At 38.5% G+C, this 13,950-nt stretch overlaps 1 protein-coding gene across 4 annotated transcripts in view; it reads left to right on the forward strand.

Moving 5' to 3' along the window:
• The window catches only part of rnf111 (ring finger protein 111), a 36,929-nt gene extending 23,529 nt beyond the window's left edge, over positions 1 to 13,400 (forward strand). The window contains exons 5-15 of one of the 4 annotated variants that reach the window (XM_039689068.2): positions 238 to 450; positions 551 to 897; positions 3,320 to 3,572; positions 5,547 to 5,913; positions 6,662 to 6,787; positions 7,836 to 7,953; positions 8,381 to 8,461; positions 9,387 to 9,482; positions 9,803 to 9,889; positions 10,368 to 10,471; positions 11,708 to 13,400. In XM_039689068.2, coding sequence (XP_039545002.2) covers positions 238 to 450; positions 551 to 897; positions 3,320 to 3,572; positions 5,547 to 5,913; positions 6,662 to 6,787; positions 7,836 to 7,953; positions 8,381 to 8,461; positions 9,387 to 9,482; positions 9,803 to 9,889; positions 10,368 to 10,471; positions 11,708 to 11,825 — 1,910 coding nt within the window. In that variant the 3' untranslated portion in view covers positions 11,826 to 13,400. The remainder of the gene's footprint in view (positions 1 to 237; positions 451 to 550; positions 898 to 3,319; positions 3,573 to 5,546; positions 5,914 to 6,661; positions 6,788 to 7,835; positions 7,954 to 8,380; positions 8,462 to 9,386; positions 9,483 to 9,802; positions 9,890 to 10,367; positions 10,472 to 11,707) is intronic. The other 3 variants (XM_039689069.2, XM_039689070.2, XM_039689071.2) reach the window with 3 other exon arrangements.
• The last annotated feature ends 550 nt before the right edge of the window (positions 13,401 to 13,950 follow it).

A 13,950-nucleotide genomic window follows, 5' to 3' on the forward strand; every position in this document is an offset into this window, starting at 1 on the left:
TCAAGGAAATTTTAAAACAATCTTACCAACCCCTAACTTTTTAATGGTGGTGTACATTTTGATATTTTCTAAGGATGACATTTAACAGCCTTATTAAATCATTTTAAATAATCATTTTTTCAAAATTTATGATGACGACGACTGCAATCTAAAAGTAAAAATATGGGAAATAAACAAACAATGAAATATCTATTACTGAAATAAAAAATGTGTATTTTTGTGCTGTTCCATCTTCAGATCTCTCAGTCGTGCCAACCACTTCTAACAGCACACACCCACAGCTGGTCAGTTCTTCTTCCTCTTCCCATAATGCCTGTACCTCAGAATCGCCACAGGAGGGTCCTGGTCCCTCTAGTAGCTGCCTAGCTGCCGCCCCTGATAGCACACTGGCTGCTCAGAGCCACGGTGGAGTGCCAGGACCTAGTACCACCAACACCACTGCCAACGAAGGTAAACTATCTAGAAGCTGCTATCTAATATATGACAGTGACATTGGTTACTGGTATGTTTGAATTGATTTTTAATTCATGTATTCTTTTCCCCCAATCAGATGACAGCAGAAGAAGCTTGTCGGGTGAGAACGGAGGTGTGGCGATGCCTAGATTGCCCTCTTGTTGCCCCCAGCACTCCCCTTGCAGCGGGCCATCTTCAGGGCACCTCTCCCTGGGGCACACCCATTCAGGGTGCCTGCAGGGGGGGGCAACGCAACAATCCGGCCCCCAGCAATCCGGCTCCCATCACTCCCATGGTCACCCGCACCACTTCCACCATCACCACCATGCCACCCCGGTCCCTTCTTCCTTAGCCTTCCCAGAGTCCAGCTGCCCTCTGGAAAGGCCCACTGCCATGCCTGCACCCTGTGGAGGGGTGAGCAGCAGCAACCAGTACCATGACCAGGTATTTTCATACCTGCATGTGAGCTTCTGTAGAACTTTGTATGTCAATATAGGAGAAAGCGAGGATATTATAAGCTTCTGTAGCAGTTGATACCGAAAACCATAATTCTAGTTCTTATTTCCTTGGCTTTTATGTCAATTGTGTGTTTGCATGAATTAAACTCTTTTTGCTTCATAAATTTAGAGGGAAAAATGATTTACTTCATAAATTGGGGGGAGGGGAATAATCAAAATAACAAGATGACTGTGCAAAGCATAATGTCTGTATCATTGACAAACCTGTCTGTTTTTCATTTTACACATGGTTTTCATTTAACAGCATATATATTTTTTTGCTCAAACATTTTTATTAATCCAAATGATATTACAACACAATAGATTACAAATTATTAACACTTTTCTTTTTTCACATAAAAAACTAAACATAAATTTAAAAAATAAACAAAATAAATAAAAATAATAAAAAAAGAAAAAAAATTATCTATATACACATACATACACATACAAGAAAATGGTATACATGAGTGCGCACATTTACACATTTAATCATGTATTAACCAGGAGGTAGGGTTTTGAGAGATTTAAAGTAGGCTATAAAGGGATGCCAAGCCATTTACTGAAGAAGTTGCTCTTACGAGAACATTTTCCAGTTTCAGAAAGAACATAGTATCCACTAACCATTGGGAGGTTGCTGGAGGCTTATTAGATTTCCAGTGGAGCAAAATATTTTTGTTTGGAATTATTTAAGATTTTTCCTTCGTGACATACTAAATCGCCATTCATGTTTTGATGATGAAAAGGCAAATGCACCTTTATTAAAAATATATTTTCTGAAGCTTAGCTTTTCCACAGGGGAGTTTGTTTTAGGCCATCCTCTCAGTCTCGTTGAATAATTCACCCTGAACTAATTGTCTTGGCTGCTGAATTCTATTATTTACCAGCGTAGAGAAGTGTTGTGTGTGTGGATGAGTATGTTTGAATAAGTTTTTGAGTGTCAAAAAAAAAGTTGTGTATGAAATTGTTTTTGTTGCTTTGCTTATGCGATAACACTGTCTCAATGCATGCTTAGCTATCATGGTGTTTAGCATGAAAAGAGCTTCTATGCTGAATGCATTCAGCGAAAGACTGTGGCCTTTGATGGGGGCACTGAGCAGTAATCGCCGTTAGCTAGTCATCAGATATGCGCAGACTGGAGGCGCTAGCAAAGCAAGGTTATGTCGGGCATGCTTTATACATCAAAGTGTGTAACGGATTAGAATGAGGTGAATGCCCTCATTTTGAGAGAAATTTAATACTGTTTTGTTTTTTATACATATCTATGTAATTTCTTTGGCTAGTGACATTTTTAAAAGATATGGACCTGATTTGTGCACTTGTATGTGTTATGTGGTAGTTATTATTTTGAGATATGCAGCTCATATTTAGTGGAACTTGCTATTACAATTGGTAGTTCTTCAACAAACCCCTTTACACTACGTATAAACTTTGTGTAGTTGAATGAGAGAATACAAATCAGCCACAAAAATGATAAGCGAGACAGGTCTCTTGTGATCTGAGCATGTACATGTCTGCTGCACACTTTAAAGGTTTTGTAAGTGACGTTAGTCATTCTTAACTTTTTCCACAACCCTGTCCTTCCAAGATGTTTCTGTACTGTTGTAATCAGAGGTGAAGCAGAAGAGCAGAAGTACGTCATTTCAGTGTTGTCAAAGTTGTGACAAGCAGAATAAACTGGCAACTGCTTATGAAGCTAAATATTGTGCTTAAAAATTCTTTTCACCTAACAGTCACATTGCAACCCATATATGACGTGTGTTATTTCCCAGGTAATATGGAGTGTAACCCTATTAAAATATCGCTAATAGCACATTTCAGTAAATTGTTAAGTGCAGTGTTGTCATGTCAGACAGTAGTTTAGTTTATGTAAATAAAGAAGCAAATGCTGGATTTGTCAGCTATCTTTTATTGTCCTGTAGTGCTATTTTATCAACATTTCATCAGAACAGCTAAAATAGCTGAAAACGATCAATATTTCCTTCAGTCTGGCACAAGCAGTTGGCAGCACATCATGATTTCATATGAAGATAAAACAATGCCCCTGGAACTTAAATGACATAATATATGGTAAAATAAAAATATTTTGTTAAAATAATCTGTAATAAAATATGCAAAGTCAAATCTGTAGCAGGTTGGCCACATGTTCAGATGTGAAATTCATCTCTTGACTTTTGCTTGTTTTTGCATCTACTATTAATTTCTATTAAAAATCAGTTCTTGCAACCACCCTGGCCTGGACACCCTTGCAACCCCAAAGCAACACATTTATATTTTCCTTCCTATTCAGTTTATCAGCCATACACTTATGGGACAGATGTTATGTCACTGACTTAACTGCTGGTTTCTGTCTTCCCTCTCTGTCTCAGCAGACTCTACCGGTGGATCTCAGTAGCAGTGCAGTGCGTAGCAGTGGATCCGGAAGCACAGGGTTCCACGGCACATCTGCCTTCGACCCCTGCTGTCCAGGCTCCGCCTCCCGGCCACCTGCTTTTGTTTCCCAGGCTGCACCTGGACCCAGCCAGCAGACTGTGGCCGACTCGTTCAGCTCAGCCATAGTGGCCCAGCCTCAGCCCCAACCTCCTCAGCTCTCTTCCTGCAGGCACTACATGCATCCCCCCTGTACGCACTTTTACCGTAATATTTTAACCATATCAATGCAATATTAATGATCCAATGCTGATTTAGGGGTGAAATGGTTCCGGTTTCATTTTATGTATAACAGTTCTCCTGAAAACTAAAATTTGAATAATGGTCAAAAGCTTGAATAAAAAAAAAAAATAAAAAAAAATTTGAATAATAAATTATATAGTTTATTAGACAGTAAAATGTATAAGTAATGTAAGTGTGCTGCATTTTGGTAAACCATATAGCTTAATGCATTTAAAATTTGACTTTCTTAATAATACATTTTACTATTATATTTTAAAAATAAAAATTTCAGCATTCAGATAAATAATGGTATTTTCAAAAAAAAAAAAAAGAAAAATCTAATCCTTATACCGCTAATACCAATGTACCAAAGTATTTACAGAATCCATTAGGGCTGTCGCGGTGAATGAATTTCCCTTGCGGTACTTTTTAGTGGCTTAATAGTGCGATATGCGGTATTACCGCCATTTATTTATTTTTATTCATTTATATTTATTTGTTGCTATATAAATATGTGTTACTATGTGGTCATCATACACAAAAACAAGTACATTTTCAGTAACCAACTTAACTGAAACTAAACAACGTCTCTGCTCATTGAACGACTGTCACTCAGCGTGCAGTTACATTGTTATGCTCATGTCTTTGAGTGAGTCATTAAACTGTTCATTTAATGAAAACGTTCAAAATCGCTTTTTCCTTAAATGATAGATGTACTGATACAAGGTGTTAATTTTTTTAACTTTTAGCTCCACTTTTCAAGGCTCAGCTGACCAGCAATGCTTCACTTAATAGAGACCAATGGCATTGATTCAATGCGTGACTCACTGCTCCACCCCACGCGGATTTTTCGTGCTGTACAATGCTGACGCCACTTACATGTTAAAAGAATGATACGACAAATATTTAGCTTTTTTTGGAAACTGCAACCTTTTCACAGATATACATGACAAAGACAGACGCAGGTATCGCACATGCTCAGTCGATCTCATTCACTGTCTATTTAGGCTTAAGTGCAAATCCACGAAGCCTCTGTACATATCACCATGATAAACAGTCTTGTTATCATTATTAACTTATTTAACATTCAATACACATGCCACGAAGGGTAGCCTTAAAAAGAAAAAACGTGAATATCGTGGTTGCTGTGGTTACTTGCATTGCTTTGCGGTTGGCCTGTCATTAGCGCGGTACTGCAATATTGCGGTGACAGCCCTAGAATCTATAGGAGACTGCAGGACAATGATACAACCTGGACGTGGAGAAATTCTAACCATTTCACCCCAAATTTATTGGATGTTCTAAAGAGAAGGCAATAAACTAAAAATCGATGTGAGATGATGCTTCTGTGTTCTGTGTGTGTGTGAATGAAAATGTGAAGATTCTGCGATGCTGGCGCCTGTGCTTTATGGTAATTAGATGAAACACCTGATGTCTAATGTGTTAAGTGCTGCAGGTAGTGTGCCCAGCAGTCCCACTTAATTGCCGACTCTGCTCACAATAGCGTTGTGTGGAATATAAATGAGCGTGGCAGGGCTCCCTGGTGGGCCTGAATTTAGTGGAGTAATTGCCACTCACAGCTCACTGGAGCACCTGTTTGCACACACTCTTGCTCTCCCTCTATATTTATCTCCTGTATCTCGTGGTCATTCTTTTTCTTTGTTTTTCTTTACTTTCTCCCACATTCCCCTCTGTCTGTCAAATCCTTAGCAAACAGTACAACTCGTTCGCTCCAGGGTAATCACACTTACACGGCCATTGTGAAGTCCCCATGAAACTCTTCCATCCTCTTAATAGTTACCATCAACACAGTTCATTATTTTTGATTTTTTTTTTTTTTAACACAGACATTTATGCCATATTTGTATCATCCAGGAAGAAAAGAACAGGAAAAGAGATTACGTCTTGCCATTTGTACTAACGTTTATGCTTTTTCTCTACCAGATGGTCCTCTGCCACGCCCCCTGCACCACCAGTCCTCCTCCTCTTGTCCTCACTCCCACGGCAATGCCCCTCCCCCTCAACAGCCGCCTCCGCAGGGTGATTATGTCATCCCACACCCTGTCCTCCCCTTCCACACCCCCCTGCCCTCTCACGGGCCAGGCCACTCGGTGCCCCCTGCTCCTCCACCCTCCCTGCCTGCCCACCATCTACCAGGCTCCAGTGCCCCTCTGTCTCAGCATCATCCCCCTGAGCACCAGACACTGCAGCACCTGCCCGTTCTGGGCCCAAACCCTGTCCAGAGGCTCCACCAGCAAGACATAATGCAGAGGTTTGAGGTTCAGAGACGCAGAATGATGCAGCACCCGACGTGAGTTGCTGTGTGATTCCCTGTTTTGTGATATTTGTTGTACTTTTTTTTAACTCTTGTTTCATTATGAAGCTGTTTTGTAATGCACTATGGTTCAAAGGTTTGAGTTCAGCAAGATTTTTTAATATTTTTGTCTCTTCTGCACACCAAATCAAACATTTTTTTGATCAAAATATTTGATCAAAAATACAACTATATCTACCTATTTTATTATTATTTTAAATGCAATTTATTCCTGTGATGGCAAAGATGAATTTCCAGCAAGTTAGTGTTCAAATAGTCACATGACCCTTCAGAAATCATTCTAATATGCTTATTTGGTGCTCAAGAAACATTTCTTAGTATTATTGTTGAAAACAGGTGTGTTGCTTAATATTTTTTTGTGGATAGAGTGATGTTTTTTCAGGATTCTTGGATGAATAGAAAGTTAAAAGAGAACAGTGTTTATTTGAAATATATAATTTTATTGTTACTTTTTATCTATTCAGTGTGTCCTTACTGAATAAAAGTATTAATTTCCTTAAAGTCTTACTGACCCCAAACTTTTGAATGGTAGTTTACCATTTCAGTTGATGTTTGTTTGTTTGTTTGTTTGTTTGTTTTTGTCATACCCCACCCACCCCTAATCTCAAAGCCTTGTGTAACTAAAATAATCTGAAACTTTATATAAGGTATTTTGCTAATGTCTTGCAAATGGTTTTCTGCTTTAGTCTTTTTATGTAACAAATTGTATTCCTCCTTCCTTAAGGCGAGCACATGAGAGACCCCCGCCACATCCCCATAGAATGCATCCTAACTACGGTCACGGGCATCACATTCACGTCCCACAAACTATGTCATCGCACCCTCGGCAGGCTGACCAGAGGACCACATGGTAGAGTATATTAAAAAAGTAGAATGTTTCTCCGAATTAATGTTTCAGATGGTTTGGGGCCATTAGTTCCCTCATGAGTTTCCAGTTTATGCTTACAAATTCAGGATTTAGGTTCAGGATTCAGGATTAGGATCAGGATTCTATCTATCTATTCTATCTAGCCAGCAGCCATATCACCCTGCAGCCCAAGACTGGTTGCCCACTGAAGCTAAGCAGGGCTGAGCCTGGTTAGTACCTGGATGGGAGACCTTCTGAGAAAAAACAGGTTGCTGCTGGAAGAGGTGTTAGTGAGACCAGCAGGGGGTGCTCACCCTATGGTCTGTGTGGGTCCTAACGCCCCAGTAAAGTGATTGGGACACTATGCTGTCAAAAGAGCACTGTCTTTCGGATGAGACGTTGAACCGAGGACCTGACTCTCTGTGGTCATAAAAAATCCCAGGATGTCTTTCAAAAGAGTAGCGGTGTAACCCCGGCATCCTGGCCAAATTTGCCCAGTGGCCTCTGTCCATCATGGCCTCCTAATCATCCCCATACATACCAATTGGCTTCATCACTGTCTCCTCTCCACCAGTAAGCTGGTGTGTGGTGAGCGTTCTGGCGCAATATGGCTGCCGTCGCATCATCCAGGTGGATGCTGCACATTGGTGGTGGTTGAGGAGATTCCCCTCTCTATGTGAAGCGCTTTGAGTGTCTAGAAAATATAAATCAAAATATAAATCAAATATAAATCGCTATATAAATGTAATGAATTATTATTATTATTATTATATCTATCTATCTATCTATCTATCTATCTATCTATCTATCTATCTATCTATCTATCTATCTATCTATCTATCTATCTATCTATCTGTAGTGTGTGTGTGTGTGTATATAAATATATATATATATATATATAAAATATATAACATAAAAAACATAATCTCAACATTCATTTTTTCCAATATCGTGCAGCCCTAACCATGATCTGTTAGTCATGATGTTGGTTTCAAACAATAGATTGTTCACTGATTTAGCATGCTGGTTGTTGGTCTTCTTACTGTTTTAGGGAGCTGGGCATTGAAGCTGGTGTTACTGTAGCCCCCTACCCTTCAGGACACCTGCACCCGCATCTTCCTCACTATCACCCTCCACCCAGACTGCACCATTTCCCCATCCAGCTGATGGTGAGTCCATCATGTGTGCGTACATTAGCATGAATAAAAAGCCATGATTTGCGCTCAGGTATGGCACAGATTAATGGCGGCAGCCTCAAGCCGTGTATCCGCAGCATCTGTTATTACAGTGGGATTTTTGTACGGGTGCATGAATTATGCATCACAAGTTATAATGGAAGCTCATTAGACATTTCAAGTGTGAAATTTGAATTTGATTTATTTGAAAGACTAAAATTACTTTTGAATCATATGGAGTGACATGCATGCACAGATGTGTGAAAAATTTCTAATGCCTTTTATAAATGTCAGGGCCCAATTTGCTGGTGTTTTTTACTAAAATAGTTAATGACCTTTCTGTTTTTCTGTTTCTATTCTGTTTCTGTCTGTTTTCCTATTAGGTGCCATCGCTAATTTAATGTTTTTTTGTTTCTTTCAGCACACTGGCTCAATGCCTGAGGTGACATATCCACATATTCGCTACATCTCCTCCAGAATGACTTTTGGCCGCACATATGAGGTAAGATCTGGAACATGTACCAAATTCATTGGTGATCTAAAGTTTCTTCCTTTCTAGAACAAAACACATTCCTTGAAGAATGCATAAGAAAAATAAAATATTTGGTATATTTATGGTATTATTAAATATATATATATTTATTTTTTCCCTTAAGATTTTAGTTTTTAATGACCTTTTTCTGTGGGTGTGTGTGCATTTGTGTCCTTATGGGGACATTTTTTGGTCCCCATGAGGAAAACAGCTTCTAAATCATACTAAGTGATGTTTTTTGAAAATGTAAAAATGTTGAGGGTTTCCTCTGTGTAGGGTTCATGTAAGGGGATAGAATATGGAATGTAGTCTCCAAAAAACATGCAAACATTGTGTGTTTGTGTCCCTGCTGTAGCTTTAAGAAATGCCCACTTTCTGTGTAAAAAGCTCTTGAGTATTTTTTATTTTTTTGGCTACACTCACTCATTGGCTGTGAGTTTGAATAATTTTAACTCACCCATCCTTCAATAACAACTGCATTACATTTTGATAGATTTACATCCACACTCCACTCTGTTAAAAACAAAGATAAAATTTAAAATAAACTCCCTTCTACAAGTGGGATTCTTAAGTTAGAAATGTAGACCATGAGCTGCTACACACACAAGGTTCACAGACTTTCTCATTAGTGGGAATTGGTTATTGTTAGTTCTTAACCAGCTCTTCTGTTTCTTCTCTTCTCTAGCTTGCTTCCTAAATAAACATGGCATTGTATATTACGAATATTTTTTGGCTCTTTGACAAATTGCTTGTGCTCTCTTGTAAGCTTTGGATAAAAGCATCTGCTGAATGTATAAATGTAGATGTTCCGATGTTTAACCTCACCGTGATGAAGAATTCCTCATGATGCGACCCGTTTAAAATCAGTAATGTAACCAGTAGTGTGTTTTAACAGGATCTGCTGCATTTAGAAGAGCGACTGGGGACTGTGAACCGAGGGGCCTCTCAGGGAACCATAGAGAGGTGCACCTACCCACACAAATACAAAAAGGTGAGAACACTTCCACTTACAAACATTAGTGTTTTATGTGAGGTGGTCAAAATAACATCCCGTTTGGTGATAATAGACAGACAGTCTCCAAAAAGACTTCCTGTTAGACACACACACACAAATTTCACCAGGAGCCTAATATCAGAACTTTTGTGTCATCAGATGCATCACAAATCCTCACCCAGTCCTGTTATTGCCAAAAGCTGCATAGTGTAGACCTTTGAAATGTCACTGATATGTAGGAAAAGGTTCCATGGAGATGACAGAATGCATTACATTTCTGAATAACAGTAATCTAAAACCCTGCCGCCCTAATACAGAAGGTGGTGGAGAGAGACACTGAGGAACAGTTAGCACCTGAAGCATGGGCATCTGTTGGGAAAAATATGCACTCAACCTCAAACTCGGTGAGAAAAAATGTGAACAAATAGTTTGGGGAAACCTGTTTTAGCTCACATATTGTGTAGATGTTAACGGGGGCAGGAATAGTAAAAAAATGCCGTAGTCAATCTAGTTGAGGAACACATTGACAACAAATGTGTGTCTGTGTTTATTAAAAAAATAAAATGTGCCTTGTCTGAAGTTTAGGTTTTGTTTCTGCTTGACCTGCTGTTTCAACAAAAAAGACGGTTGCTATATGTTTATGTAACATGTTATGCTGCTCTTTGTGGTTATTTTTTTATTTTTTTTGCACCGCCAGCATTAACTGCAGCAATTATTAAATAAAGCATTTTAAAACATTAATATAAACTATTTGCATGATTTTGGGGGAAAGAAGACACAGAAAGAGCTAATATGTGTGCTAGTGTTGCTCACCAGTTCATGAGATTTGGGGTGCAGTGATTCTACTCATAATGGTTATGCTTTTTTTCCCCTCATGCACAGAGAAAGCTGCATGGTAAGCAAGAGGAAGAGGAGGAGGCAGAGGAAGACACTGAGGAGAAATGCACCATTTGTCTTTCTATACTGGAAGAAGGGGAGGATGTCAGGTAAACACAACACTGGATTTGAGATTGTAGTATGCTTCACATGATTCTTGCTTTTTTTTCTAAACAGTTGTAGAGAATGGGGCTCTTTACTTTGTTATGTAATGTTTTATATGTGTGGGTGTATTAGGGGTTGAACGACTTCAGATTTTTTTAGTCGACGTCGTCATTGATTAACAAATAAGCCTGAGCTTCGAGCTGAGACTTGAACACGGATTGCTTTGTGCACAGCTATGGCATATGACACAGCGCTGCCCACAAGGCTATTCACATCTTAAGTTCTTTTGTCTTTGAATTTTTTTTTATGTGAAAACGTTAGTGAGAGAGCGTTTGCGTTTGAATCAATTCTACCTGGCAGTGTCTCTCTACTAATAGGTTTTAGTTACTAAGAAATATATGATTAAACTTTTCTGTTTCTAAGCTATTTTTATTGATAAATCACAGAACAGTGTTGACAATACAGGCCATGTATATAGGTCATGACCAGCAACCAGAGGTGTAAAGTCGAGGGCCGTATTCATAAAGAATCTTAATGCAAAGAGTCGCTCCTAGTGACAAAATTCTAAGAAAAATTTTGGAAATGTGGGTGTTTATTCTTAAAATTAAAGAAAAAATCCTAGTAAAGAAAAAAGTAATTCAGAAAGAATCTGAGTATGATCATCTGGATGAGGACTTTTAAGAGGCTTAAGTGTTTCTTTAGCAGAGGAGAAAATGGCAGAGAGACGGAGAGGGAGAAGAAATGTGTTGCAATAGATGACAGTGAGTTAATAAGATCGGTCTCAGGTTGCTCTCAGATCGGTCCCGAATCGCTCTTAAGCTAAGACTCCTACGTAAAAGTTTTTAAGCTAAATTAAGAGTTTTCTGAGAGGATTCTTAGAATCGTAATGAATATAGGCCCAGGTTTTTAGAAAGTAAAAGTCCTCAGCATTTTGTTCCAATTATTTATATTTTTCCTTTTTCACTTGTTAAACTATGAATATAGCTGGCATGGTGCTAAATTATAAACAAACAAATATATTTTATTCTTTATTTTATTTATTTATCATTATCTCAGTCAATTACCATGAACACTTTATTTCTCACTTTATATTCTCTGCTGCCCTCTAGAGCTGTAACATATGAATTACTATGTGTTTGTTCTATTTTAAAGTTGTCGACCCTTTTTTTTTTCTTTCAGCTAATATTAAAAGTCTGATTTCATTGTTTATTAAAGTCATCTGAATTTTTTTTTTTTTGCAGGCGCCTTCCATGTATGCATCTCTTCCATCAACTGTGTGTAGACCAATGGCTCCTCACTAACAAGAAATGCCCCATCTGCAGAGTGGACATCGAAGCTCAGTTATCTTCAGAGAGTTGATGCTATTTTTCTTGCAACCCTTTTGTTGGACGTTTATTTGTTGTTTTCCTTTTCATTTTTGTCAGTAACGCATTCAACCAAAGATGGCATGAAATACCTGCGCAACTATGGGAAAAAAGAAAAACAACAATCCACACAAAAAAAAAAAGCATCAAGCCTAGCGTGCCAGCTATCATGTAGTACCAGTACAGCTAGAAAAAAACATCTTCATTAAGGGTTTTGAATTGTATTGTATTTATAAAGGGTTTATGTAGCTTTTTGTTTTCATAAGTGTCATTGTATTTTATTTTTGCATGGTTCCTTGCAATGCATTTCTTTGCACATATAATGAAATAGGCCTCAGAAGGCCTAAGAACTTGCAGGCGAGGATTGCTGCTCTAGTAAAGAAGCGTTTTTACCCGATGCCTTGCTTTACTGGAACAGAATGTCAACCTCCATTTTAAAACATTGCAGGACTCAATTTTATGATCAGTATATTGATTAGTTTTATGTTTTAGACAATGTGATCTATCTGAAATAGATTTTTTTAAGTGAATCAAGACATTCCTTAATTAGGAAACAAGATCATGGTTAAGAGATCAGCTGCTGTAACAGTGTTCACCCTCACGCCAATTCACTCTCAACACAGGAAACTGGGCTGGAGTCCATTCCGTTTCACTTCAGCTCATTAACAGTGCTAACTGAATTCAGGAAGTTGGTTTAACAAATGCTCCATGTACTTTGAAATTTTAATTTATATGCATTAGATCCTGAACTGATGGATTTGAAATGAATTCAGCTCCAGCCCTGATGAGAACCAACTGCACATTTCACCGCCATTCACACCACGGTTGCGTTCCATCAGTCCCCTCTCAGCACCTCGGTCTGACGTCACATGTAACGCACTTCACCTAATGTATTTTCAAAGAGAAGAGAAAGAGAAAAAAATGAATGTCACCTCTCTGTATTCTGATTGTTGTTGTTTTTTTATAGTATAATGAAGTTGGATTTTTGATTGGGCAATGGGGAAAGTGTCATTTCTCAGAGAAGCTCGATATGTTGACTTGGTTCTGTGAGGATTACAGGCCTGAAAAAACAGCCACCGCAAGTGTGAAGTGCTGGGAAATAGATTATTTATTATTTCATCAGGGTCTCCTAGCCTGCTTCATTTCTCTCTCTCAACAACCTAGAAACTGACTCTTGTTATCTGATTATTTCTTCACAAATATTTCCATTAACATGCATTTGTTCCGCAACTGTGCAGCATTTTTATTTGTATTTTTTGTTTTGTTTTGCTGCTGTGAAATCGTAACACTAAATATTAATCTCAACTAGCTATCTATCTTGCATATACTTGCACATGAGAGACAGGCGACGACAGGAGTGTTGTGAGAATGAGAGTGTGCTGAGGCCGTGTATTTCCACTCTGATTGCCGAATTTCGAGGAAAAACTGTAATAATTTTGAATGGAGTGTTGGAATGCAGTACTTAATGGCAGGCGCCCATGCATTCATAGACTTAATGGCCCCAGGATGATATTCCATGGGATTTATATTAGTTTTAAAATAATGAAATTAATAAAGTTAGGTAACTCTTTTATGTGTCCGGTTTTGTGCCTCCTTGAATCCGACACCCTTTTAAAGAATTTAACCGTGGGGACTAGTTTCCATCAATACCTTGGTTATTTTATTCTCAATAAAATAAAGCAGTAAAGTTTGTATTGGGTACTATAGTCATGATCTCATTACAAATGTCTAGTATACTGTACAAATTTGTTTCAGATTTTCTTATATAGCAGTTAGGGGCAGTCGTGGCCTAATGGTTAGAGAGTCAGACTCAAAGGTTGTGGGATAATATAGGTGGGGCAGTGATTGAACAGATGAACAGTGGTCTCTTCTACCCTCAATGCCCACGACTGAGGGGACAATTGCTGCCCGCTTCATCAGATGTGTTGTTCACTACTACTCACTGCTCCTAATGTGTGCGCACTATCTTGGAAGGGTTAAATGCAGAGGACAAATTAAGAGAATGGGTTATCGTACTTGACCTTTGCGTCACTTAACAAAAAAAGGTACAATGCGATAAAAATGGCAGCACTGGGACTGAGAAAAATGCTTATGGTAGACTGCGTACTAGACGGCTTCGA

Source organism: Pimephales promelas, chromosome 1 (genome assembly GCF_988280905.1).
Source record: "Pimephales promelas chromosome 1, fPimPro1.hap1.1, whole genome shotgun sequence".
In the NCBI taxonomy this organism is placed as follows: domain Eukaryota; kingdom Metazoa; phylum Chordata; class Actinopteri; order Cypriniformes; family Leuciscidae; genus Pimephales; species Pimephales promelas.